The 27479-nt window shown below is 38.9% G+C and overlaps 2 protein-coding genes across 10 annotated transcripts in view; one reads left to right on the top strand and one right to left on the bottom strand.

Annotated features, from left to right (window-relative positions):
* SUPT3H (SPT3 homolog, SAGA and STAGA complex component) overlaps nucleotides 1–11814 on the bottom strand; it is a 533155-nt gene extending 521341 nt beyond the window's left edge. Inside the window, exon 1 of one of the 4 annotated variants that reach the window (XM_045801650.2) lies at nucleotides 11615–11814. Coding sequence is in view for 3 of the 4 variants with exons in the window: in XM_087857062.1 (XP_087713188.1) it covers nucleotides 856–861 (6 nt within the window). In the remaining variant the exon portion in view is untranslated. Of the gene's footprint in view, nucleotides 1–855; nucleotides 953–11614 lie in introns of those variants that run through there. The other 3 variants (XM_087857062.1, XM_087857064.1, XM_087857063.1) reach the window with 3 other exon arrangements.
* RUNX2 (RUNX family transcription factor 2) overlaps nucleotides 1–27479 on the top strand; it is a 318305-nt gene that overhangs the window by 39185 nt on the left and 251641 nt on the right. The gene's annotated exons all lie outside the window — the stretch shown is intronic.

Raw genomic sequence — 27479 nt, 5'->3', positions numbered from 1 at the left:
TCTAGTTTGGGGTCCCTAAGGGCCAGGCCAAATGAAAGAGCAGAGAAAGAAAAACCTTTGACTCAAATTGAGCCTGAAAACCAAAATTCTAAAACATATAAAGAAGCTAATGCTATGAAAGACCATCAACTTTTTTTCAATCCTCAATTTTTTTTTCACACAGACTTTTAAAGTAAGTACTTTTTTCTACAAATAATATAGGAAAAGAAGCATCACCGTGAGAACTCAGGTTTAAAAAAAAAAAAAAAATCACATCCCCAAATCCAAGACTGAGGGCAGAAAGCAGGAACCCAATGACTTCTAGCAACAGTCCGACAGAATCAGGACAGTGATAAAAAAGGAACCTGGCTCTCTCAAGGACCTTAGAAATGGTTTCCCTCGTCCCACCAGAACACTGGCAAAGATATGATGTCCCGGAGAAACCATTAAACTCAAAGTTTATGTATTAACCCCAGCCTCCAAAAACAGTTATAAGTTGACTCACATCAGATCAACATGCCAGTCTGTGGCACGATCCTGTGACCTAATGTCCCGTGACACTGCTGAAGCAATCTGCCCCTTTTTCATTTTGCAAATCCAGTCACCCTGCTTTAACACTCTCTGAAGAGGAGACACTTCAGAAAGTAAATTTGTATTAAAACCACAGCTCTCTTCAGTTGTCCCCCTACTGCAAATGTTTCACATCAAGAGGATTTATTGGTAAGAGGTAAAAGGTCCCAATCCTAGTTTATTATAACCACGATCATCCTTTCACAGTCAAGTTATTTAATTTTTAAATCAAACAGGTGAATAACATTTTTCTGACATGATGAGCTGATAGCTCATTAAAATGTTTAAAATAATTATTTCCCGTACCCGCATTTTGTTTGATTTAGATAATTAACTTCTTTAGACATAACTTCTTTACACATCAAAGTCCTATCATCCCAATGCTTTATTTCCTTTCTCCTAGACATTAAAAAAAAAGTCAGTTAAAAGCAGAAGCACTCAAGTCAATTTTCTCTAATAAATACATTTAACATGGAACTGAAAACCTACTGTAATCTTCTCAATGGGTTAATGTCCTGCAGTTGTTTTAGCTTTCAATTGAAATGCAGCTGTTTGCCATATTTTACAAAATGAATTCAGATGTGCAGATGGAGACCTAGATTATTTCAACATGCCAGAGTTTAAATATGAACCCAAAGAGTAAGTTCATCTCTGATTAATACTTATATTTAAACCTGATCATTAAGTCAAGAGCCAATACTATGTAACACCTGTAAAATCCTATTCCAGAGTAGAAAAATTGACATCTTTTATTTTAAAATGATGGAATTTAAGGATATACTCTTTCCTTCAAAAAATACACCAAAAAAATTTTTTAAGTGTAGTAAACATATACATTACAATCGTGAATTAAACAAAAATATAATGAACACACTACCGCGTTTCTCATTATAGCTCATATACTTGGTGTTAAACGACCAAACAAGAAATACCATGAAATTATCTTTGGCTTAAAATACCTCAAAGAGTTGAAACTTTATTACTAGTTATAGCACCATCAAAACAACATAAATATCTGGATCATGAAATCCAACAGTCTACCCATTTATTAAAAGACAATGGAATGTTTTACCATTTCTTCTATTACATCACTGCTGAGGAAAATTAATTCAGCAGACCTGTGTACTGATTCCAAGCATACACAGTTCCAATTCCAATCATTCATAAGCTCAACATCCCACATAATATAAATTAATAGAAAACTGTTACAATCAGAACATTCTCATTTTCCTAGAACTCCAAAGGCAGGAAGCAATTATGGTTAAGCCAACACTATTACACACTACATTCTGGTTCTGTTAAAAAAAAAAAAAAAACCTCAAGTTACATCATGATGTAAATTTCTCCTGCTGTGAAAAATAACATCAAATGTTCATTCAATCACTGAGAATGTAAAAACTAAAAAAAAAAAATTAAGTGTACAAAATGTTTACACTTCTATACCTAGTATCTGGGATAACACAATGGTAATTCCAACCAGCCCCACTTCAAGTGGACTTCAGAAGGTATAAAGCTCAAGAGTCCATACAATTACCTGCTAAAAACAGAAGCAACATACCATGAATAATCCAAAGAACAGATGATTCACATAGAATTTATAACTATTTTGAAATCGATACCAATTTTTCTGAAACTGCTAATTGTTATTTTCATAACTAAAAATCATTTGTATTCACTTATCCCATATCAAATGAGTTCAGACCGAAAATAAGATGCATCAATCATAATAGCACTTCTCACATTACAGCCTTAACTATTTCCTTGTCATCGAACTGCTAACTGCTTAATGACAGGATGCTGTTTATCCCGTCATTCTAATACCTAATATACTGCCTACCACTGCTGATGCTCAGTAAATGTTGCATGAATGATCAAATTACCAAACAGTGTAACAACGAATACAAAGATAAGAAAGACGTGTCTCTGCCATTTACTACTCACAGCCTACTGAAATTAACAGATCAGATATAGTCAATGGAATGAGGTTGGAGATAGTGCACAAGATACTATGAGGCAAGAGGAGCAGCTAAGACCCAGTCAATTATTACGAAAAAACTGTCCTGAGATTTATAACACTTGTTACAATCTGAAAATAAAGCATATTAACTGCATTAAACAACAAAAAACTGATAAGTGAATAGCACATCCGAACTATCCCGTTGTCACTGGATAACTATAAAATCAAAGTGCAGAAGTTAAAGTGCTTTGGAAATTCTGAAGCACCATAAAAAGCAATATGATAGTAAATATTCTCCCTTACCATTCATTGAGCAATTATTTTTCTTAAAAACTACTGGAACAGGAATAAGTACTTCCTAACCAAAAGCAGTTTGACTCTAATTAGTACGGATAAGCAGCTACAGATTTTCATAAGGAACACCCAATGATCCAAATGACAAGTTATTAGCGATACTGTGAACAGAGAATCACGGTTTTAATGTAATCAAAGGCTTCATATTGATAGACAGAAAAACTCTTCTCTGTAATATATTATACTATTTCCTGGTATATTTTCCCCCACCAAACCGGCTCCACTGTCCAATATTCCCAGTTCAATTAAGAGCAACACTACTCTTCAGTCACAGAAGTTCAAAAAGTCCAAGGCATTTTTGATTCGCCAGCTCCTCTCCTGCCTACATCCAGCCAATCTGCTCCTGGCATATTTTCTTACAATAAAGCAATTATAACGCAATCTCTTCCTTTCCAATCTCACCTTAATAAATACCCCTACTACAGTATGTTTTAAACCCATCTCCCACCTTTCTAATTAATTCTGCCTACAGTCTCCAGAGTACTCATTCTAAATATTTGTTCCTCCTCTACTCATAGCATCCAACAGATCTCCTTCACCTGGAGGACAAAACTTTTCTAAAATCAGTCCCACAGGACCTCTGCAGCCTCCTTTCCTATAGCAGTCAAAGCAAACATTCAGTATCTCCCAAACCATCCCAGGTTCTTCCTACTTGCAATACCTTGTGTTTCCTCCCCAAATCCTAGCTGCCTAAAAAAGCCCAACCTAAGCTCCAGATCTCTAAGAAGACTTCCCAGACTGATGATCATCAGTAATTCTCCTTTCCTTGTCATCTAATGTTTTCATTTACTAATTCTTTTGTTTAGCATTAAATATTTCAGTGCGCACACATCATTTTAGTTTAATAAACTTCCCCAACTGTTGGCAGATGACTGCACCTGCACCACCTCCTTCACAGACAAACGAAAAGCCTTTATTTACTGACTCCCTCTACTTCCCTCTACCCAAGCCACTGCACCTTCTCCTGATTCCCTCCTCTTATACTCAATGCACCTCTTTATATAAATCCAATATGCACCTAATTCTTTACTGGGCACCTACTACAGACCAAACACTGTTGTAAGAGCTCAGGACACGGTCATGACAGAGCTAGACAAAAAGATGTTATAATGCAGGAGCCGAGCATATGAATATAATACCAGGTAGTGATAAATGCTATGAAAACAAACAAGTTGTTTTCAACCAGGAGGTGACATTTAATAGAAGATCTGAACGAAGCCTAGGAGGGAGCTCTGGAGAACTTCCAGGCAAAAAGAATAGCAAAGTACCAAGATCCTGAGGCCGGTGTGGCTCAAGTGAAGGAAACAAAGGGGAAAAGTAGTAGAAAATAAGGTCTGAGAGTCAGCGAGAGGCCAAATGATATAAAGCACTCTAGGCCATGGAGGTTAAATTTTAGTTAAATATAATGTGAAACTATTAAAGAATTGTGAAAAAGGAACAGACTTGAAATATTTTAGGGTTTTTTAAGATTTTTGAGAGAGAAAGAGAGAGCGTGTGTGCATGCACACACAAGCACGGGGGTAGGCAGGGCATGGGCAGGGAGAGATGGAGAGGGGTGGGGGGAAATCCCAAGCCGACTCTTGACTGAGTGCAGAGCCCAACATGGGGCTTGATCTCATGACCCTGAGATCATGACCTGAGCCAAAATCAAGAGCCATCCAGGCACCCCTGAAATATTCTAGGTTTTAAAAAGGTAACTCTCACTGCTGTGACATTATACTATGAAGAAGCAAAGGTACAGGCAAGGACACCAGTCAGAAAGTTACCGAAGCTGTTTAGACAAGAGAGGACAGTGGCCTGAATTAGTGGAACAAGTGGAAATGGTGAGAAGTGGTGAGACTTCTGGCATATATTTTGAAGACAGAGCTGATTGCTGATGGACCAGACAAGAGCAGTCAGGGATGACTCTGAAGTTGACACTGAAGTCTGGGGCCTGAGCAACAGGTTGGATGGTGTACCATTTACTGAGATCGGCAAAACTGAAAAGGAAAAAACAAACAAACCAGGAGTTCAGTTTGAGCCACATTAAGTCTGAGATAACTATTAGACATTCAAGTGGAGATGAAATTCTGTAGAAGTTTTATGACAGATGTTGTAAGGCAGAAAACTGAAATTAGTCACGGTCACAGGGTTGTGCTAAGAAGGATAATTAATCAATACAGTAGAATCTTAAAATAAGGACCAACTAATCTCTCAAGTTCAGTTTCTCCATCTGTCAAGAATAATTTCTGCCTCTCTCAGAGGAGTGTTATAAAGAAGACAGTGGCTACCATGTATCAGGCATTCAAGAAATATATCTGAATTGAAAAGATTATCAAAACATCTATAAACCATGAAAATTCTCAATAGGCAGATAGAAACTGTGCATTTACATATCCTGTTGGCTACATACGCAATTACTTTTTTTTAACCTACAGATATAGGAGTTCAGTGACAGACTGCTCAGAGACCCGCGAAGTTGTATTATTACGTTTTTCTTCTTTAGTCTCAGTTTAATACAGGTTTCTAGTCCAAGTGCTTTCATATCCAGTACTCTCTTAGGAAGATATTGAGTTTCAAAAAAAATTTTTATTCTTTGCAAAAACAGTTCTTGAAAAGCACTGCAAATGTGCCTACCAAATCATCCTAAAGTACGTAACATTCAAACCCTGACAAAATGGCAAGCTTACATTTCTCATATTAAAACACTGTTGCTTTTACATAAAATATCATTTGAGTGACTTAATGGTTAACTTTTCAGATAAATGCAAAAACTTTTAGTCAATTACATTTTTAATAGTAAGCGTATTTGACAAGGATGCCAAAAAAGGAGCTCTCTTAAACATCAAGATTCTCCACCACTCCAGATTCACATTCTAGAAATACTGAACCTTACAAGGAGTCTATTTAAAATATAAACAAGTCAATAAACTATCTCTTGTGGTTAAAAACACAGTTCATGTGATTAAAAAGAAAAAGGAATTAGAGATTTGCTGTAGGCATGTAAAAAATTGCTGAGGGGCGCCTGGGTGGCAAGCGGTTAAGCGTCTGCCTTCGGCTCAGGGCGTGATCCCGGCGTTGTGGGATCGAGCCCCACATCAGGCTCCTCTGCTATGAGCCTGCTTCTTCCTCTCCCACTCCCCCTGCTTGTGTTCCCTCTCTCGCTGGCTGTCTCTATCTCTGCCGAATAAATAAATAAAAATCTTTAAAAAAAAAAATTGTATGACTTTAATCATACAATTATCCTTTAAAAAAAATCGCTGAATTTGTATAAGCATTTCAGAATTTATAAAAGACTTTCACCTGTATTAGTTCACATTTGTTCACACTCACCCTACAAGGCATGTATTATCCCCAACCAATGAGGAAGGGGAGAGTAAAAACTGGGTAAAGGTCACAAGTCTAACAAAAATCAGGTTTTGATCACAGGTAGCTGATAACCTGAAATATTCTGTCCAGGTACATACGTATTTTTACAAAAATTCACGAATCTCCCATTTTAGTGTCTAAGTTTTTTTCATTTGTAAACAATGCCTATATCCGTTAACACTAAATAATGTGAAATTACTGAGAAATCGGACACATAGTAAGTAGTCAGGGGACTTGTCATTAAGTTATCTTAGAGACTGATGACTTGAAAAGTTCAGGAATTCTTTGCTTAAAAGTAAATCTTAGGCAGATGGATAAACAATTATAATACACAAAACTATAACTATACAAATTGGCGGGAGGGGGACCAAAGACATCTGAGGTTCAGAACTACAGTTTGAAAAAAACTAATGTCATCCAAATCCCTCATTTTTCAGGTGAGGAAACTGAAGTCCAGAGGGGTTTCTTGAACTGTCCAAAGACACATCACTATTTAGTGATACAGCTGGGACTAAAACTTGAGGTCCCCTGACTTCTGGTCCAGAGTTCTTTCTACTATCCCACAAGGAACATACAAATAAAAGTTGATCATAAGTAACTCACAAGACCTCCACAATGTGTTTGTCATAGTGAACTTTGTTGTGAAATATCTGTCTATGCCGACTCACAGTTTAGCAGTAAATAGCTGGGCTCTGGAGTTCAAACACAGGCTCAAACACTTACCATGTGACTTTGGGCAAGTCACATCACCTCCCTGCCTCAGTTCCCTCATCTTTAAAATGCAGGTTAAAAATATACTCCTCCTGTAGATTACATGAAGTAATATATATAAAGCACTCAGGACAGTGCTTGGTACGTAGAAAGCACTCAGTTCATGATCGTGATGAAGAAGAAGAAGAAGAATCCAAGCAAAATTACAGTTTCTTAAAAACATATCACAAAGTATTATCATTAAACATATATATTCTCAGAGAAAGAATGTTATGATTAGGAGTACTCCTTTAAAGATCCAGAAGCAAATAATATGAAGTGAAATATACAATCTTCAGTCATTTAAGACCTCTATAGCATTTAAAACAGCAAGAGTACGCTTCAAGATTTTAAAATAATTTATATTTGTATAGTATTTTGCATTTAGAAGTACACTCACATAAATTACTTCAATTTACTGTCCTATGAATTTATTGAACAATTTTTTTCAGCAGCTACTACATACCATGTGCCAGATAGCATGCTCTTTCCATATTCATTACCTTATTTAACCTTCAATATCCACTAGCAGCCAGATATTATCAGAGGCAGTATAATGCCGAAAACCTAACAGATCCATTCTAGAAAGTAAGAGGCTCATTGGTATCACCTATTGAGTGGGAATGACATGTTTGGGTAAATAAATGAGATAAGCATTTAGCACAGTAGATGGAATACATCAAATGCCCACGAAAATGTTGGGTCTTCCTTAGCAGTAGTATGTAGTTGTTTTGTGTAGAAAATATATCACAAGCACCTGGGTGGCTTAGTCGGTTAAGCATCCACTCTTGGTTTCAGTTCAGGTCATGATCTCAGGGTCCTGGGAACGAGTCAGGCTCCTTGCTCATTGTGGAGTCTGCTTAGCATTCTCTCTCCCACTGTCCCTCCCCCCCTAAAATAATCTTGGGGGAAAAAAAGAAAGAAAGAAAATATATTGCAAATCAGTAAAGCACCAATACCATGATTTACAGTACTGTTAAAAAGAGCAACCTCAGGTAGTGCCTAGTATGCTGTTTTACAAATAAAACCATACAACAATTTTTGCAGATTTAAGGTCAGTCTTCACTAGAGGTAGTAGGATGAAAAGCTGAGACAAAACCGATAATATAATAAAATGTCTGTAAAGCAAGACAATTTGTGTAATTCTCTTCTGAAGTCTTCAACAATCCTGTGAGAAGACTGGGATGAGTTGAGATACTAATTCCATTTTACAGAAAAAACTGATACTCAGAAGTTAAATACCTTAACTGAAGTCACAAAGAGAGAATATGGTAGAGAAGGACTAAACTTAGGTTTTCAGAATTAGTTTTAAGTACTTCTTTGCACCTATCCACAATGTATCTCAGGACATCAATAACTCTTCCAGATCTTTTATTCAATAAACTTAAGGGACACCTGGGCGGCTCAGCTGGTTAAGTATATGCCCTTGGCTCAGGTCATGATCCCAGGGTCCTTGCTCAGCAGGGAGTCTGCTTCTCCCTCTCCCTCTGCCTGCCGCATCCCCTGCTTGTGCTCTCTCTCTGTGTCAAATAAATTATTTTTAAAAAATCAATAAACTTAAGGCTAAAACAACTAATATTTATTGAGCACTTACTTCCTATGTGCTTTGCTGTAAGGAACACATCACATGGATTACCTCCTTTAATCCTCAGCAGAGTAAGGACTCAAACCAAGTGTTTGACCCTCAATAAAACATTTTACCTACCACAGTATAAATTAATACAATAAGGCATTTGACTGAAGTATTTTTCTTTACTATTTAAGTGAACTATAAGCAAAATCCTTCTTGAACATTTTAAATACATACTAGAAGATTTCTGACCAACTTCACTATTCAACTTCACCATAAAATAAAATGGGTATCATTTTCAACAAGAATACTCAGTCTTCTGATTTCATTGACATGGTCTGACTTTCTTTGCAGCTTCCTACACCAAAAGATCAGTTTTGTAGGAAAAAACTAAAATCAAGCTGCCCAAGATATCCATTCAATAGAAGGAGAGAAGCAACAATTTGTAATTACCAGCAGCTTAAATGGACAGGTCACTTGCTGGCCTTATTCCAGATATCTTATCTATTATTTAAGCACACAAGCAACAATTCTCTCAATATTTTAGTACATTTGTGAGACTGCAATATGGTTAATCCTCCTAGAATTACATATTGCAAATTTCAACAAGAATAAAAGTAGGCTGATCATATTTTTATGTGGCGCTAACTGGGACATTTTTTATATGAAAGGGACTCTATTAATAATTATGCCAGGACAAACAGGCCCTAAACAATGACTGTGGCAGGAAGATGGGCTATACAATCACGCTGTATAAGACCAACCCATTTTGATTTGTATGTTATAGGCTATTCTCTGTATATTGCTTAATCCATGAGCTTTAAGTTTTTGGCCCAGATCTAACAATTATCTTCAGCCTTGAGACTAAGGACACCACTTTACAGCCACCAGGCCAGAGTGAAGGATGTTATCTATAAAAAAGTTTTTTTTAAGTCTTATTTTCAAGCTTAACTTTATAGACATTTGCTTAAAAAAGAAAAAAACAGATCTACATATATCAAAGAAAGAAATCTTACAAATATCACCAAGTTTCAGACTATCTCTTCAAAAGTTTTGAATACCAATAACCACAAAACTATTTCTAAAATGGTCCAAAGCTGGGGCACTTGGGTGGCTCAGACAGTTAAGTGTCCGCCTTCCACTCAGGTCATGATCTCAGAGTCCTAGAATCAAGTCCCAGGTCAGGCTCCTGCTCAGCGGGGAGACTGCTTCCCTTCTCCCTCTGCTCGTCTCCCCCACCTCCTTAGAGCTCTCTCTCAAAATCTTTAAAAAATAAAATAAAATGGCCCAATGCTCAAGGTTACTACTAGAAACTATCAACTTGCTTTATTATACAAAAGTTATAAAACAAAAAAACCACCATCTTTCAAATGGAAAAAAACTTCAGGAATAAAAAAGTTGAAGTCTTCACTAAACCTAACCAAAATGATAAAAGATAGTGAAAATCCATGGTCACAATACAGTACAATAATGATTAAAGGAAATGCCGGATAGTATTGCTATGGCTCTCCAGACGAATCTGGCATCAGCTGTACAACCTAAGGAGTCAAAAGAATGATTTGCTTTAATTTGTCAAGCTGTAAATAAATACTAACAGACCCATGCTTTGAACTATAGTTTTTGAGCAAAAGGCATTATTTGAATATAATGATCCCCTAAGGCAATAAATGTTCCAAGAGTTGTCTTCTTTGACTTAAAACTCAACCAAATCAAGAATTGGAAGGGATCTCAAAGTCTAAATTCTAAGCTTACATTGTCCAATAAGTCAGTGACCAGCCACTTGTGGTTATTTGTATTTAAATTAAACAAAATTTAAAATTAAGTTCCTCGGTGCACTATCCACATTTCAAGTGCTCGAAAGCCACCTGAGGCTAGTGGATACCTTATTAGTACAGCACAGATTACAGAATATTTCCATCATGGCAGAAAGTTCTACAATATTGGACATTGCTGCTCTAGATATAGGCTGCTCAAGATCTTTGCTTGAATATTCCCAGAGATAAGAAACTTGCAATAATGAATGAAGTCCAATGAACTGCATTCTCTTTTTGCAAAGTACCATCAAAAAACTGTTCTCATATTCAGTCTAATCCAGTCTCTCTGAAACATCCACCAGAAATTCCAGGAGTTCCGTCCTCAATTTGGTCGTCAAGTAAATCTCTGCAGGGCTAACTCAATTCCATTTCCAAAGTTCTGACTCCTAACATACACTAAAACCCTAGGTCCTTTCCTCCCATATAAATATACACTAACTTCTTTCAAACGACAGTTCAAAGTTTGTATAAGCCTCACGAAGGTATGCTAATTTATTCACGTGTACATTAATAACACATGTTAGTGTCGTCTCCGAGTGTCAGATATCACATTCCACTATTCCTATAAATCTACTCTCGATTATCGGACCTTCAAGCGTCTTGATTTTTAACTTAGAGAACAAGTTCACAGTCATTCTGAGTTTTTTAAAACATGGAGACTAATATTAATTACACTTAACATGTAATTGATCAGTGCCCGGTGCTGTATTACCTCATAATCCTGACAGCTCTGAGCCAGGCTATTACTACCCCCATTTACAGACCGGAACACCGACCCCTAGGGGGTCACAGACGTGGGCATAGCCCACAGAGAACAGCTTAGCTTTTCGTTTTCCCGGATGCTACACTTTTCCTAACGCTACTTAACGCTTCTTCCACCCGGCCCATAAAGCAATTTCCTTCTTTAAAGATTCTTCCCAGCAAAACACTAGCTACGGGACACGCGAAAGGCGCCTAATACACCCCAGCCACGCCAGCTCGCGCTCGCCTGCCCAGCTCCCCTCGCCCCACGCCCACCCGCCGACGGGGAGGAGTCAAGAGCCAGCTCCACGCTCGGCGGGAGGACCGGGTGCCGAGCCCGGCCAGCGCCTCACACGACCGTCCTCCCTTCAGCCTTTGAGCGCAAACGCCCATTTCTCCCCCGCGGCCGCCCTTGGGCAGGGGCCAGGGCGGGGCCGGGGCCCAGAGACGCGGGGCTCGCCGCGCGCCGTCCCTCCCGGTTCGCAGATCTCTCCCCGCCCGCCCCGCACCGCCCCCCGCACCCCCTACAACCTCTGCTTTAAGAACACTTGTAGGCACGGCTGCGCGTCCCGCGTGGAGAATGTGGGGAGAGATGGTGCGGTTTCTGCTGCGGCGGCCCGGGACACGCTTGGAAAGGGGCGGGGTGGAGGGCTGAGAGTGTAGAAAGGGAGAAGGTGGCTCGGCCGGGGCAGGGGTGGGGGGGCACAAAATGGCGTGAGCCCGACTCTCCGTGGGGCGGGGGCTGCGGAGACGGAGGAAGGAGCGCTGCAGACGCCCCCACCACTAGCGGCGCGGGCGCTGACGCATGCGCGCTCGGCCAGGTGGCCGTGGTCTCCTTTCCCGAGCAAGCCACTTCCGCCACGCTCGCCGGGGGGCGGGGCGTCGTGGAACGCAGCCGCTTTCCCTGCGGCGGGCCACCCTGATCCGGGCGGGGGGCCTGGCAGCGGGGCCTGCTGGGAGAGGAGTGGAGTTAAGCTGAGAATCGAAGGGTGTTCCAGGGCCAGGCCGTTCTTTAAGAATGGAGCTGAGAGGGCTAGGGTTTTCGAGCGGTTGGGTGACCTACACTGGAAGTTTGTGTTCGGCTTCAGGGCAGAGGTTGGCCTGTGTAAGTTTCTGTCTAGGAACTGCGGTGAATCGGGGTCTTAACCGGATTGTGCTTTTAGAATAGGGAAGGGAAGCAGATCAAAAAGACCCGCTCCCCCAAGGGACCTCAGTGCCGGGGTGTTTCCGGGACCCTGAGACTCCATCTCTTCCGCAGGCTCCCTAACACCACCACTCCCCACACTGCCTCTGCAGCAAATCGTTGGAGACGCGGTGCGAGAAGATGGTCCACGATGAATGCCCCTAACTCCCCCCGCCAGACTCCTTTTACCAAGTTCAGGCATTTAACGACCACGTTTTTACAATTGAACTCTTTTTCTGTATCAAAGGGTGGTTTGGTGGTGGTGGTGGTTGTTTCTGGATGATCCTATTTTTATTTTTCCTTAGGATTTTGGCCTGTTCCTCCTTTTTAAATCTTGCACCCCCACTATTGAGCTGTCTGACCTGTGCCCTCAATTTGAGTGATACGGATGTAGTTCTTTAATACAATAGTCAATTACTTCAGTAAAAGAAGGCTTGTTATTTGTTTTCCACATTATTTTCAGCTGTTTAGGAAAGAAAACAGTTATCCATGCTTACATCCACTCCTGTGACATCAAATATTATAAAGTATTTCACAGAAATTCAACGACTAACCTTCAAGTCTTTTAAAGCATTGTAGCTTCAGTTATTTTCTTGCCTATGAATATTTGTGTTCTGACATAATCTTTTCTCCCTAATTGCTTACATTTTTTAAAATAGCAACTTATTTGAATATTTCCTCTGGGTCATAGTTGAGTCTACTATTAATTTTGTGTTTACTTCTCTTTAATCTCCCCAACACTTTACTATTTGCCAAAACTTAAATTTCCAAAATAATAAATATATGTATGATGTAAAACCTAATCATAATGTGTAAATCAGGGCTTAATGCCATGCTGGGCAAAGTGTAGAGAATAAGGAAAGGAAAGTAACAGAATTGTTGTAATTTCTTACAAAAGAAAACCGATTTATACAGTATTTGAAAAGCCCTTTCAAGTATGTTACCAAGAAAATAATTAGGAGAAAATGAAGAGAAAAATTGATATTACATCTAAGGAAATACAACCCGAACCAGATCCTTTCAATTAAAATTACATTCAGTTAATGTTGCCATCCTACTTGCATGGGAGTTTTACCTGTATCACGTGGAGGCCAGATTTGACCTAGCTTTTCAGAATAGAACCCAGATCTTCTTACTCTCAGGCTACTGGTGTCTAACCTACATATAATCATACACAACAGGAGTTAATGAAAGTGAGCCATGGAGCACGGAAACTGAATTAAATGAGGCACTGGTAGAAGGAACTCAAAAATTCACTCTTAGGAAATTGCGAATTGTGCTGTTGGCAGAGATCTTAGCTTTGAAGTTACATGTGTTATCCTAGTGTTCCTACCTCCTGGAATCTATTAAAATCCATTTAAAAAATTTGATTAGCCATAATTTTGTTTGTAGTTTGAGAGCACTGCTGTACACAAAGGGTCAAAATATCTTCCATTAGATTAATATCAAGTATCCAAAACTATCGAGGCTACTAGGGTATCTTAATTATAACAAAGCTAAAACAATGAAGCTGTTGCTGAAATTAAGACATTCACGACTACCACCTCTCAGAAAAATACATGATTTCCAAAGCATGTGGAGAAAATGCCAGGAGACCAAGTGAATGCATCACACCACAAAAATGTCTCTATCCCCTAAACAGAGCTGTTAAAGGAAAATGAAGCATTGTTACCATAGACTTTCACATTCTTCTGGCATAATAACCTTCATATAGAGTCACTAGTGAAAAAAAGAAAGTGCAGATATCTGAGTAAAAATGCCTCTTGGCATCCTACAAATGATTAGGTTAGGCAATGAAAGAAACCCTAATTCTCCAGATAGCAGAAGCTATGCCTAATATAGAAACATCTCTATGATGAAGTGGTCTCTTCTCCTCATGTGGATATCATAGAGACAGTACACTTCAGGTGACCTGCAAATTCTTATTCTTTTGTGATCCATGACTCTTATTTATTAGGATGTCTGAAGGAAGCTCTTTCTTTACTTATTTATCAATTATTTTGTTCTTTGGTTCTCTCTGCCTTCGATTTCCAAATAGTGGCTTATAAAGTCACCATGGAAATAAACTGGGTAGAACTGCATATTGTTTGGAACTGCAGATTGCAATTGTTGCTTTATTCAATTAATTTGCTGATATTAAGAACTATTTTTCAATTCCAGCTTCCTTTACTTTTAGAGTAAGTTGTTCTGAGCAAAAAGATTACTCAGTTCTGTGGTACCCGGGCAAGTTATTTAGCATTGTTGGGCCTCCGTTTTCATGTCTATAAAAGAAGGTAATCAAACCAGATGAATGAAAGCCTTGTAGCTCTAAAATTCTATGCTCCTTTAAAAGGAACGACCTAAGAATGGATGTTAAAATGGTAAAAATAATTTCAGCATTCAATATATTTGTGCTACCCCAAAGTACAGAATATTCAAGGCTCTCGCTGTAGGCTGACATGGATGTTCAACTGATATTATGCACTTCAAAAAAAAGACCAAAATGAAAAATATACACTAATCAAACCTATTGAAATACAGGAGGGGGGTTGCATCACATAATTATTCAAGGTGTAATCAAATTGGCTTCCCATACCTTCCAAACTACATTCATAGATTTCAAATTAAAAAGAGCAATACAGTGATGAGAGAAGAATTGTTAAGAATTCTGAGCAGCAGGGGCGCCTGGGTAGCGCAGTCGTTAAAGCCTCTGCCTTCGGCTCAGGGCATGATCCCGGCGTTCCGGGATCGAGTCCCACATCGGGCTCCTCCGCTGGGAGCCTGCTTCTTCCTCTCTCACTCGCCTGCTGTGTTCCCTCTCTCGCTGGCTGTCTCTCTGTCACATAAATAAAAATAAAATCTTTAAAAAAAAAAAAAAAAGAATTCTGAGCAGCAGGGCGCCTGGGTGGCGCAGTGGTTAAGCGGCTGCCTTCGGCTCAGGGTGTGATACTGGAGTTCTGGGATCAAACCCCACATCAGGCTCCTCTGCTGGGAGCCTGCTTCTTCCTCTCACACTCCCCCTGCTTGTGTTCCCTCTCTCGCTGGCTGTCTCTATCTCTGTCAAATAAATAAATAAAATCTTTAAAAAAAAAAAAAAGAATTCTGAGCGGCTTGTAGAACTGCAATCATGATCCATCCTCTTAGGGACCTCTCGTTGCAGATTTAACACTCCACGATCTTTAAAATTAGTCTTTGGTTGCTGAAAAAATGATCATGGTTTCAAATTTAGAGTGGGAAAGGAATCGTAGACTATCAGGGTTTCAAAGAGCCCCTGAACTTTCTAGACACGTGGAAACTTAGCTGCTTTCATTCCCATGGAATCCAATATATAATCCTCTCGTTCTGGAAACAAACAACTTCTGCATTTCTCCCCTCAAAGGTAAGGTCTATTCACTGAGTGTAGGTGATGGGTGCTTATTAGTTCATTCAACAAATAATTATTGTAGGCCTACCATGTGCCCGACATTATTCTAGGAGCTGCAGATATGGCAGTGAACAAAACAGACAAAAATCTATGCCTTTATCAAACATAGTAGGAGTAGTTGAACAATAAACTAAATAAACATCTAAATAAAATAATATGTTAGAAAGCCATGGATGTAACAGGACGGGGGGGAATTTTATACAGCAGGGAAGGGATAAAGAATGAGACAAAGTACTGGTGGAATAGGAGAATTGTTCATTTTTAAATTGGGCAAGCAGGGTAGGCCTCACTGAGAAAGCGGCATTTGAATAATAACTTGGTGAAGATAAAGAGGGTAGCTGCAAATATCTAAAGAAAGAGATATCTGCAGGTATCTCAAGGCGGTGCAAACAGCCCAGGGCCCTGAATTGGAAACAAGCCTAGTAAGTTGCAGGAAGTGGCCAGAGGCCATTTTACCTGAAAAACAATGACCCAGAATAAAAAAAGAAAGAAAGACAGAAAAAAAGAAATAGTATAATGTGAGGTCACAGAGGTACTAGGAGGCCAGGTGGTATAAGGCCTATGTGCCTAGGGCAGGGAGGATGGTAGCAGAAGATTGACAGGATGTAGTTTAGGTTTTAAAACAATTACTCTGGCTGCCAGGTTAAAAATAGTCTGTAGAGCACAGGTCTCACTGCAGTAACCAAGGCAAGAAGTGATGGTACCTTGCACTAGGGTTATTACGGTAGACTCCATAAGACCTAGTTAAATTCTGGCTATAATTTCAAAATCAGTATGATTTCCTGACAGATTGGATTGGGGGTTCTGGAGAAAGAGAGGCATAAAGGATGACCAAAGTGTTCTGGGAAACTGGAAAAATGAATTTGCCATAACTGAAATGGGAAAAAGTGGGGATGGATAGGTTGGGTAGGTGTAAGAGATCAAGGATCCCCTTTTGGGCATAAATAAGTAAGTACAATGTTTCTATTATCTATTGTTTTGCCATCATAAGTAAATTCTTATGGAAATGAAGAAAAGTTCGCATCCGTAAACTTCTTTAATAATTATTGAATTAATTTCTAATCCTGCTCACATAATAGAGGCCCATCTAGACCTGTATAACATGTCAAGGAATATCTTACTTTTGTTTTAAGAAGATGTGAAGTCAGCTCAACATCCCCTTGTTAAAAAAAATAAAAACCAAAAACAAACAAAAACCCTTTCCTTTGCTGTTTTTCTATCAATACCTAGCAGCAAGGTGGGGAATTCAGTTGACACAAATATTCAGAACATCCAGCTCCTCAAAGCATTTTCACTGAAATATTTAGATGTAAAACTGGACCTATTTCAGTGAATTATTTGAATAACTGTCTCCATTTGCTATTACACATATGCGCTTCTTTTTCTTTTTTTTTTAATTATGCATGGAAACAGTGCCAAAACTTAATCAGTGCCATGAGTGAAATATACGACAGTATGGCTAATGCAACCTGCTATTCCTGGTTCACACTCTGTAGCTAGATGCAGTTAGCCTATTTTGATTAAGGAATGCTCAGAACAATTCTTAGTGATCGGGAAACTATGCCAGCAGATTTGATTAAGTTATTTTAGCTTTAGTTTTAGTTTTTTTTTTTTTAAAGATGCAGCTTAGGCCATATTTTCTCTTTACAGAATATGTTTAAGACAACTTCAATAACTCAGTCAGGTATAGTACAAAATATATGGGCTTTGGTGCCACTTATAAGCCATGATGTCCTGGACAAATTTTTCAGCTTCTCAAAAAAATAAGTGTCCTCCACTATAAAATAGGGATAAGGATATCTATGTGGTAAGTTTATTATCAGGACTTAAATGAAAAGTTCTTGACACTTTGAAAATGTTTGGTAATTTATAGTTACTGTTGTTTTCCAGTTTTTAATGAGCTATTGAGTAATCTTTATGATGTTTATATTTTTGGTATATTAGACATGGGAATAAATGAAACAGGAGATCCTATCTCAAGTATTAGTGTTTTACCTTTTCTGAATTCAATAAATATATGTCAGTATGACAATTATTCTTTTATTTAATTTAATGAGGACCCTTAAGTATATCAGCCATTGTTAGGTCTTGGAGATATAATGACAACAAAGAGTTTCTGACCTCAAAATGACTTCTTACTGATAAATTTAGGAGAGACGAAGTTGTACAAACAAGAGTAAAGTCACCATGATAGTATGTAACACAAATATTAGCTGAGCTCTCCCTGACTTTTAAGCTGTAGGTTAAAACTGGATTGAGCAACGATTCCACCTCATTTGCAAGCCCAACAGCCAACTCAGAGTCTCTTCGTATTTCTGGGGAGCTAATGTTCTCATGGTCCCCTCTAGCTCTGAACTTCCACTTATGCTAAATTAATGATGTTCATGGATGAGCTTCCAACTGTCCTTATTCCACAAACAGCCACTCAGATGTAGAACTTAGCCCTCTTCCTAGATTTCACCCAAAAGCATCTTCACAAAGCTTTGTGTGGGGACAGCAAATAGAAGACGACAGGTAGGATAAATACTAAAGCAGTAGAATTTATAGGACTTAGTGACTGGTAACGTATGAGGATGGAAGCAAGGAAAGAGAGGGAACTCAAGGACGATTCCAAGTTTTCTCAACTTAGTAAGTGGCAAGTTGAACATTTTGAGTTTAGAGTGGTCATATAAATATTCAGGTGGCTACCATCAACAGTCAACTAGACTATTCAGGTGCAATGGTGGAGATAGAACCTAGACTAAAGTCTGGAGCTCAAGAGAGTTAAATGGCCATTTAGATTTGGGAACCAGCAGCACACAGCATACAGCATTCTAGACACATCACTCAGATGTGGAATTTAGCCCTATTCCTAGATTTGGCCTAAGAACATTCTCATAAGCATCTATGTGGGCACAACTGAAGCCAAGGAAAACAATGAATTGCCCAAGAAAGCATGCATAGAAGAAAGAGAAGCAAGCCAAAGATTAGATTCCAGGTACCTACATTCAATGGGAAAGGGAGAGTAAGAACCTACAAAGAACACTGAGATGGTAGTGGTGTCATAGAAACCAGAAGACCTTCAGAGAGAGAGATGAATGGCGCTAAAATGAGAATTGGTGTTGACTGTGCTTGGCCAGTTCAAAGTCACCTTGGGCAAAGCAGCATCAATAGAGTGGTAGGATTAGAAACTTGGTTGTAGTGACTTGAGAAGAGTAAATAAGGAAATTGAAAAATCAAATATGTTTTTCTTCCCAAGAACATGTCCTATGAAAAAGAAAGAGGTTGGAGGAGAAACATTTAGGGTCACAGGACAGGTTTTCAAATATCAAGGACTTGAGCTTGTTTATAAGCTTTGGAGAAGAAGCTGGTAGAGGGAAAGCTTGAACACTTGATATAGAAGAGGGCCAATTACAAAACCTCTAGGAAGCAAACATGGAATTCAATCCTGGATGAGACTGGATGGTTTTTGATCAAGAGTCCAGGAAGTAGGCCCGAAAATGGAAAAGGGATAGAATGGAGGAAAGGAATAAGAACTTGAGGTAGTGGGGCGCCTGGGTGGCACAGCGGTTAAGCGTCTGCCTTCAGCTCAGGGCGTGATCCCGGCGTTATGGGATCGAGCCCCACATCAGGCTCTTCTGCTATGAGCCTGCTTCTTCCTCTCCCACTCCCCCTGCTTGTGTTCCCTCTCTCGCTGGCTGTCTCTATCTCTGTCAAATAAATAAATAAAATATTTAAAAAAAAAAAAAAGAACTTGAGGTAGTTCACACTCAATGACCCAAATTTCCCTGTAATGTAGGAAATGGACGTGCTGAAAATTGGGGATGATGCTGTAAGATTGGTATGAGGTGATAAAGTTTTGTTGAACCACTGTGGGGAATAAAACAGAAATAACCAAGGGCTCGTTAAATTGAAGATAGATCAAGGTATAGAATGGAGGGTCCTCAAAGCATGGTTGCAGTGTCTACTTCTTGTTAGAAATGCAGATTTGGGTCCCACTCCATACCCCCAGAATCAGAAACTGGAGGTGGAGTTCAACATCAATCTTTTTTAACAAGCCCTCCAGGTAATCGCCTCCCAGTGATTCTGAGATTCCGTAATGTTTGAGAACAACTTCTATGGAACTTGTGACTTCCCCCAATAAACCGGCAAATGATAAGGCACAAATTATGCTACTTGACCACATTCTAGTAATCTTTGGTCATTTTCTTTATTACGGTAAAATATATTCAGAACAATATCCTTAAGGATTTAAAAAATTCTGCTCGTTTCTCTTCGGAAATGGGTGTCCTACAAGATTTAAAAATATGAACGAAGAGAATCTTTTATTTCAAGTTTTACAGAGAAAATACTGTAAAACATTTTTGCTTTTCTACTCAATTTCCACATTTATGATAGAGAAATAATACAATGGCTGTTTACTGCATCAAAAGTATTCACTAACTTGCTCTACAGCAGCAGTTCTCAAATTATGCTCCTGCACCTGTATCATCCCATTCTAACGAAATAATAGTAGTCATTTCTCAGTTCATGTGAAGAAAGGTAATGACTTAAATTTTCTTAATTTTAAGTTATTCTCCAATAAGGGGGGCACCTGGGTTGCTCAGTCAGTGGGTTAAGCATTTGCCTTCAGCTCAGATCATAATCCCAGGGTGCTGGGATCAAGCCCTGGGTCAGGGCTCCCTGCTCAGCAGGGAAACTGCTTCTCCCTCACCCTCTCCCCCCAGCTTGTGCCCTCTCTCTCTCTCTCTCAAATAAATAAGTAAAATCCTAAAAAAAAAAAAAAAAAAAAGTTATCCTCCAGCAAATTTTTCTTAAACCTTTGGCCCTCACAACTGCTTATTTTGCAACAAATGCTAATAGATTACAAAATAAGGGAACAAATAGCCAATGAATAGTAGTGAAATTTGAAGTTAGCTAGACATGGTTATTTCAATAGTTTCTTTATAATTAGACACATGATCATGACTGAGTTTTATATTACACACCAGTAATATGGATATTTTCTACTACCATTGTTCCAACAATGTTGCCTTTGCTCAAATAGTTTGGAACTATTTTCAGGATCTGGGAGATATTCTTTTGAATGCTCTAAACAATGGGAAAGCCAACAGTCATGGTCTATAAGGATCTTAAAGATTTATTTTACAGCCAAATAGGTAGGTGGTTGATCAGGTTGATTTATCCACATGTGCCTTGCTTTAAGAAATATGACATAATATGTGGAAATCCATATTCACAATCCATTGGTACACATATGAGACACTCCGCAATTATTTACAGATAAGACTAACCTCTGAAAGTTAATTGTGCAATAAGTAAATGATGAATCACAGAAAGGACATAGATCCAAGCCAACAAGCCTTAATTATAACCTGGTTAAATACTATGTAAATAAGAAGAAAGGTTTGTTAATCATAAAACAGAAAAATAGCAAAATTAGGGGAGCCTAGGTGGCTCAGTCGTTAAGCATCTGCCTTTGGCTCAGGGTGTGATCCCGGCGTTATGGGATCGAGCCCCACATCAGGCTCCTCCGCTGGGAGGCTGCTTCTTCCCCTCCCACTCCCCCTGCTTGTGTTCCCTCTTTCACTGGCTGTCTCTCTCTCTCTGTGTCAAATAAATAAATAAAATTAAAAAAAAAGAAATAACAAAATTAGAACAAATTGGCATAGTACATTCCTATGCTGTGTTGGTGAGTGGGAAAAAGATAAATGGGTCAAGCTATCAGTGTCCTAATATCATTCAAGAATTCAAATTAGGTAGCTAACTTCCCTTATCCTGATTCTGTTGTGACCGGCAATCTTTACATAATTTGGCTTCCATGAAGCTTCCCAAATAATATGATGACCAGGCTGATAGGAGGTTCATGCCCCCCAACAGTTATATTTCCTCGTTGCCAATCAGTAACTCAGCATTTTGGTTTTTATGCTGGGTCTCTTCTGAGTTAGAGTGAGTCAGCTCTCGAACAGTGATAATGTTGCCTGTTGAGGGTCAGGAAGCCAAACCCCGAACTTCAACTCCAACTCTGAAGAGGCTTAGACAGCCTTCCTTGGCAGCCCCCCAACCTGGAAACCTGCCTTTTTTCTGAACGACTACAGGAAACAGATCAGTTAGCGTGTGCTTATTCACTTCATAAAAGAATCATTTGCTTTATGAAAAGATTTTAAAACACGGAACTTAAAGTGGATGAGAAACTGAGAGATGACTTTTGAATTCAGTCAGAAATTCTTTAATGTTAGCACAATTCATCTTGATGGTGTGGCAGGGCTGTAAACATGAAGGTATTGAGCAATCACACATTTGAGAAGCTTAGCAATTAAAGGAAGAAAGGAAAGAAGCAGAAGGTGGAAAGGGTAGTTGGGTAAATGGAAAGAGGTCCCGTTGTTTTGTTGTTGACTACACCCCACACACCAGAAAACGACACTAGATTGGGGGAAAAAGAGAACGAACCAATGGAAATAGATATGAGAGTCCTTGGGTAGAAGAAGGTTGAGTGGGGATCCGGAGGGGATCCTTTCACTGAATAGTCCTTGGTAGAAGGGGGTGGAGTGGGGGGATCCTCCTTGGGTAGAGGGGGATCCAATGGGGATCCTTCCACTGAAAGTCTTTGGGTAGAAGGGGTTTGAGTAGGTATCCTCCCTAAGAAGGTTCGGTCTGTGGGGCAAACTCCTTCAAAAATTAGTCTGAAATACAACATTTAGGCCCTTCTCTCAAATGCATAACTTTATTACTGCAGAAGGGCTTCAGACTCTCCTTCCTCTGATCAGGTATCTCTTAACTTTTTATTTACCGAATATAAATTAGGTGCCTCTCACAATTAAAAGAGGGAGAAAGATGTGATCTGTGGCCCCGTAAACAAATCATTGCAGGTCTTATATATGCACCACGTACTATGGGGATATAGAGGGGACGAGTTTTACTTTTTTATTATTTATTATTTATTTTTTTTAATTTAACTTTTTGAAGTATTTAAATGATACTTTAAAACTTTAATCCATTTGAGTGGTGGCTTGTCTTTTCACGAGGTCCTAGTTCTAACCTGCAAATTCTGGTATAGTCAGGCTTTTTACACTTGTTTCCAATCAGTTAAAACAACATGCATTTCATTGGATTATACAATGTAAACAGTACTAGACACTCTAGGGAATTCTGAATTCAAAATCATATAATATATAATCCCCGCCTTCAAGAAATTTGCAGTCCATTTGGGTACATAAAGCTAATAGTACATCTTATTTTTTGGTATTTATATTTTAAAATATAATATTTTCCTTGTTAAAGGGGGAAATAATTAGGTGTACAACCCCCTGTAAAAATTCTAATAAGTCCTACACAGGAGAAACTTTAGGTGGGGGGAGTTGGAAGAGAAAGAAGGAAGACCAAGAAGTTGTAAGATTAGTTCGGAAAAAAATCAAAACACAAAAATCCCTTTACACTTTGGATGCATGCTCCAGTACCTACTTGATTTTCTGATTTTGGATATGCCATGATATGCCTACAGTGTCGATACTGGGAGTATTTATTCTGTTTGATGTTCTCTGAACTTCCTGGGCGATGGTTTAAGATTTGTCATTAATTTTGGAAAAGTCTCTGCCATCATTTCTTGAAATATTTCTACTTTCTCTCTCTCTCTTTCTCTCTCTCTCTCTCTCTTTCTTCTCCTGCTGGTGTTCCCATGACACTTACGTTACACCTTTTCTAATTGTCTCACAGTTCTTGGATATTCTGTACTAATTTTTTCATTCTTCTTTTCTCTTTGTTTTTCAGCTTTAGAAGGTTCTATTGACATGTTTTCAAGCTCACTAATTCTTTGTGCCATTTCTACCGATGCCCATCAAAGGCATTTTTAATTTCTGTTACAGTGTTTTTTTATTTCTAGGATTTCTTTTGGATTCTCTTGGCATTTCCATTTCTCTGCTTACATTATCCATCTTTCTTGCATTGTAGTCCACTTTTTCCATTAGAGCCCTTACCAGAGTAATTGTAGTTACTTTAATTCCCAGTCTGACCATTCCCCAAACTCTGCCATATATTAATAAGTCTGGTTCTGATGCTTGCTTTGTCTCTTCTGGTTGTGTTTTTTGTCTTTTAGCATGCCTTGTAATTTTTGTTGAAAGGTGGCCATCAGGTACTGGGTAAAAGTGACTGAGGAAGACAGACCGTCAGTGTGAGGTTTTATGTTTATCTGGCCAGGAGTTTAGACTGTTTCCTGTTGCTGTAGCCATTGTGCCAGAAGCAAAAAGTTCCTCTGATGGCCTTATTTTTGTTTCCCCTTGAGATTCCTTCTTTAGTGAGGTCCGAGGCTTGCAGGTCTTTTAGCCGTATTGTTATTATACATTTGCCTGATTGATGTGGTAGTAAACTATAGGTCAGGGGAATCCTAAGATCAAGTCTCGATTTTTTAATGAGCCTATATCCTGGGCTTGTGACCTCCACAGCTGCTTCTCATCTTTTCCTCCCTACTCCCCTCTACCCTCTATTAGGTTGAATAGTAAGGCTAGAGAGAGCTGAAGTTGGATAATTCTCTTTTCCCATGTGGAAGGCTAGAGCAGGTTGGAATTGGTACGTACCTTGCCGCAGGTCAGGTAAGCTCTGGTAAAATAATTTCTTGAGGGCAGACAAAAGCAGAACAGAGCTAAGCAGAACGGAGGACTCTGGGTGTATTCAAAATAACTATTTTTCCCATCCCCCTGAAGTGTTCCAGGGTATTTTCGTCTGCTCCTCATCCTGAGAACTTAGTGGAGCTCCTAGAGATAAAACTCAAGAATGTAGGGGGGCCCTCTTAAGGCTGGTCCCTCAGGAATTTTTCTCTCTCAAGCTCATCCGCGAGCTTAGTCTCCAGCAGTTAGTTGATTCCCCTTGAAGTGTTCCTACCAGGTTCCAACAGTGGTTTTTGCTCCTAGGAAGCTGTGAATGTCTGTATTCGTTTGTCTCTCCACTGTTGGGGCAGTGGTTTGCTCTGCAACCTCGAATCTTTGATGGATCTAAAGAATGGTTGATTTTCAATTCATTCAGCTATTTTCTTGTTGTGAGGAGGGAAGTGATGACTTTTTAGTTCTTTACATGTCCTACTGAGAACTGGAAGTCCATTCCAATTTCATATAGAAAAATCATCCGTAAGTATTAGAATCCTAATATCTGTCAGTCGAGGCTACTTTAGTGTTCAATGATAGGATAACACTCTGTTTTATGCTCAGATTTAGTTGTTAAAAGTCCTGGGGACTAGGTTATTTTAGCTCAATCACCCAACCCATCTGAGCTTATGTTTACTTATTCGTAAAATGCGGGTAATATCCATTCTTTCTAAATTATAGGCTTACTGAGAGAGTAAACTAAGAATATATGAGAAAACACTTGGACAAGAAGTATCACAAAAATTCAGTGAAAAAGGAGGCAATTTCTTTCTTTTTTTTTTTTTTTAAGATTTTATTTATTTATTTGACAGAGATAGAGACAGCCAGCGAGAGAGGGAACACAAGCAGGGGGAGTGGGAGAGGAAGAAGCAGGCTCATAGCAGAGGAGCCTGATGCGGGGCTCGATCCCACAACACTGGGATCACGCCCTGAGCCGAAGGCAGACGCCCAACCGCTGTGCCACCCAGGCGCCCCAAAAGGAGGCAATTTCTATGGTTCTTTACCTTATACTATGGCCTATGAAAGTAAACATTTCAAATGAGTCATGCATTATTTAACCTAAGATATTTTTAAATCACCATATTAATTACAAAAAGATTCTTTGTTCTATGAAAATATTTCTTAATAAAGTAATTGCTTTAAAATTAAGACAATTTAAATCTGAGTAGGTATGATCTAGTAACAGGCAATTATATAGCTTTATTATAGAAACTCCCCTATTAGCTAGTGCTGAATACATTTGCTAAAATAAATATTACGTAGAACAGAAATTGACTCCATATTAATAATAACTAAAATATCTGAGATTTTTGGTCACATAATTGTCTAGGATTTTTTTAAAGCTTTCTTGAGGTATAATTTACATATCATAAAATTCACTTATTTTTGTTGTATAATTCTATGGTTTTAGTAAGTTTACTGAGTTGTACAACTATCACCATAATCCAGTTTTAGAACATTTTTATCACCCCAGTAAAATCCTTCATGTACATTTGCTATTAATTCCTGCTCCCATTCCCAGCCCTAAATGACCACTAATTTATTTACTGTCTCTGCGGATTTGCTTATCCTGGATATTTCGTATAAATAGAATCATATACGTGGCCATTTGTATCTGGCTTTTTTCATTTAGCATGTTTCAGAGGTGCATTTATCTTGTAGTGTGTTGCAGTATTTCATTCCTTTTTATCATTGAATAACAGGATCCACCTAATGAATAGACCACACTTTGTTTACCCATCCACCAGTTGGTGAGCCCTTGGGTCATTTTCACTTTTGGGCTATTATGTAAAATGATGCTATGAATAATACTTATACATACTTGTGTACCATCTTTTTTGTGTAGATGTGTGTTTTCATTTCTCCTGGGATAAATCTAGGAGTAGAATTTCTGGGTCATACAATAAATTTATATTTAACTCTTTAAGAAATGATCAAACTCGGGGTGCCTGGGTGGCACAGCGGTTAAGTGTCTGCCTTCGGCTTAGGGCGTGATCGCGGCGTTATGGGATCGAGCCCCATATCAGGCTCCTCCACTAGGAGCCTGCTTCTTCCTCTCCCACTCCCCCTGCTTGTGTTCCCTCTCTCGCTGGCTGTCTCTCTCTCTGTCAAATAAATAAATAAAATCTTTAAAAAAAAAAAAAAAAGAAATGATCAAACTCTTTTCCTAAGTGACCATTTAAAATTCCTACCAGCAGTGTTTGAGGTTTCTGGTTTGTCCATATCCTTGCCAACATTTATTATTGTCTATCTGACTATAGCCATTCTAGTAGATGTGAAATGATATCTCCTAGAGGATCTAATTTACGTTTCCCCAATGACTAATGATGCCCGACTTGTGATACTTGTTAACATTTTAACAATAACATATTAGCCATTTGTATACCTTTTTTGGTGAAATGTGTATTCAATAATTTTGTTAATCATATAATATTCTAAGGAATCAAAAGTAAAGAATTACAGATACATTTTGGTTCAAATTGATTTTTTTATTCAAGAATTGTTCATGTACATTAATTATAGGCAGAGTGCACTTAATTATCTTTAAACTGACAACATTAAATAAAAAGAAAGCAGGGGCACCTGGGTGGCTCAGACACCTGCGAAGTGTCTGTCTTCAGCTCAGGTCATGATCTCAGGGTCCTGGGATGGAGCCCCTTGTCGGGCTCCCTGCTCAGCGGGGAGTCTGCTTCACCATCTCTCTCTGCCCCTCCCCTCCAATCATGCTCTTTCTCTCTCTCTCAAATAAATAAATAAATAAAATCTTAAAAAAAAATAAAAATAAAGTAAAAGAGGGGCTCCCGGGTGGCTCAGTTGTTAGGCATCTGCCTTCTGCTCAGGGTGTGATTCCAGCGTTCTGGGATCGAGCCCCACATCAGGCTCCTCCACTAGGAGCCTGCTTCTTCCTCTCCCACTCCCCCTGCCTGTGTTCCCTCTCTCGCTGGCTGTCTCTCTCTGTGTCAAATGAATAAATAAAAATCTTTATTAAAAAAATTTTAAAAAATGAAGTAAAAGAATATCAGTATTGATCTGCTGAAGCCCTCAAAGGCAGGGATCCTATCTCACCTTAGCATTCCCTGCATCTAACAGTGAAGCCTAATTCCCTGCATTTAACGTTGTGCCTAAAACATCTGAGAGTCCAGTGGATTGTTATTAAATGGTCTCAGGTTTGGAAATCCAGACCGTGTGATGATATTT

The sequence above is a fragment of the Ursus americanus genome, chromosome 29 (genome assembly GCF_024610735.1).
Source record: "Ursus americanus isolate L20-20 chromosome 29, mUrsAme1.1.p, whole genome shotgun sequence".
Classification (NCBI taxonomy): domain Eukaryota; kingdom Metazoa; phylum Chordata; class Mammalia; order Carnivora; family Ursidae; genus Ursus; species Ursus americanus.
This window is presented reverse-complemented; position numbering and strand designations above follow the sequence as displayed.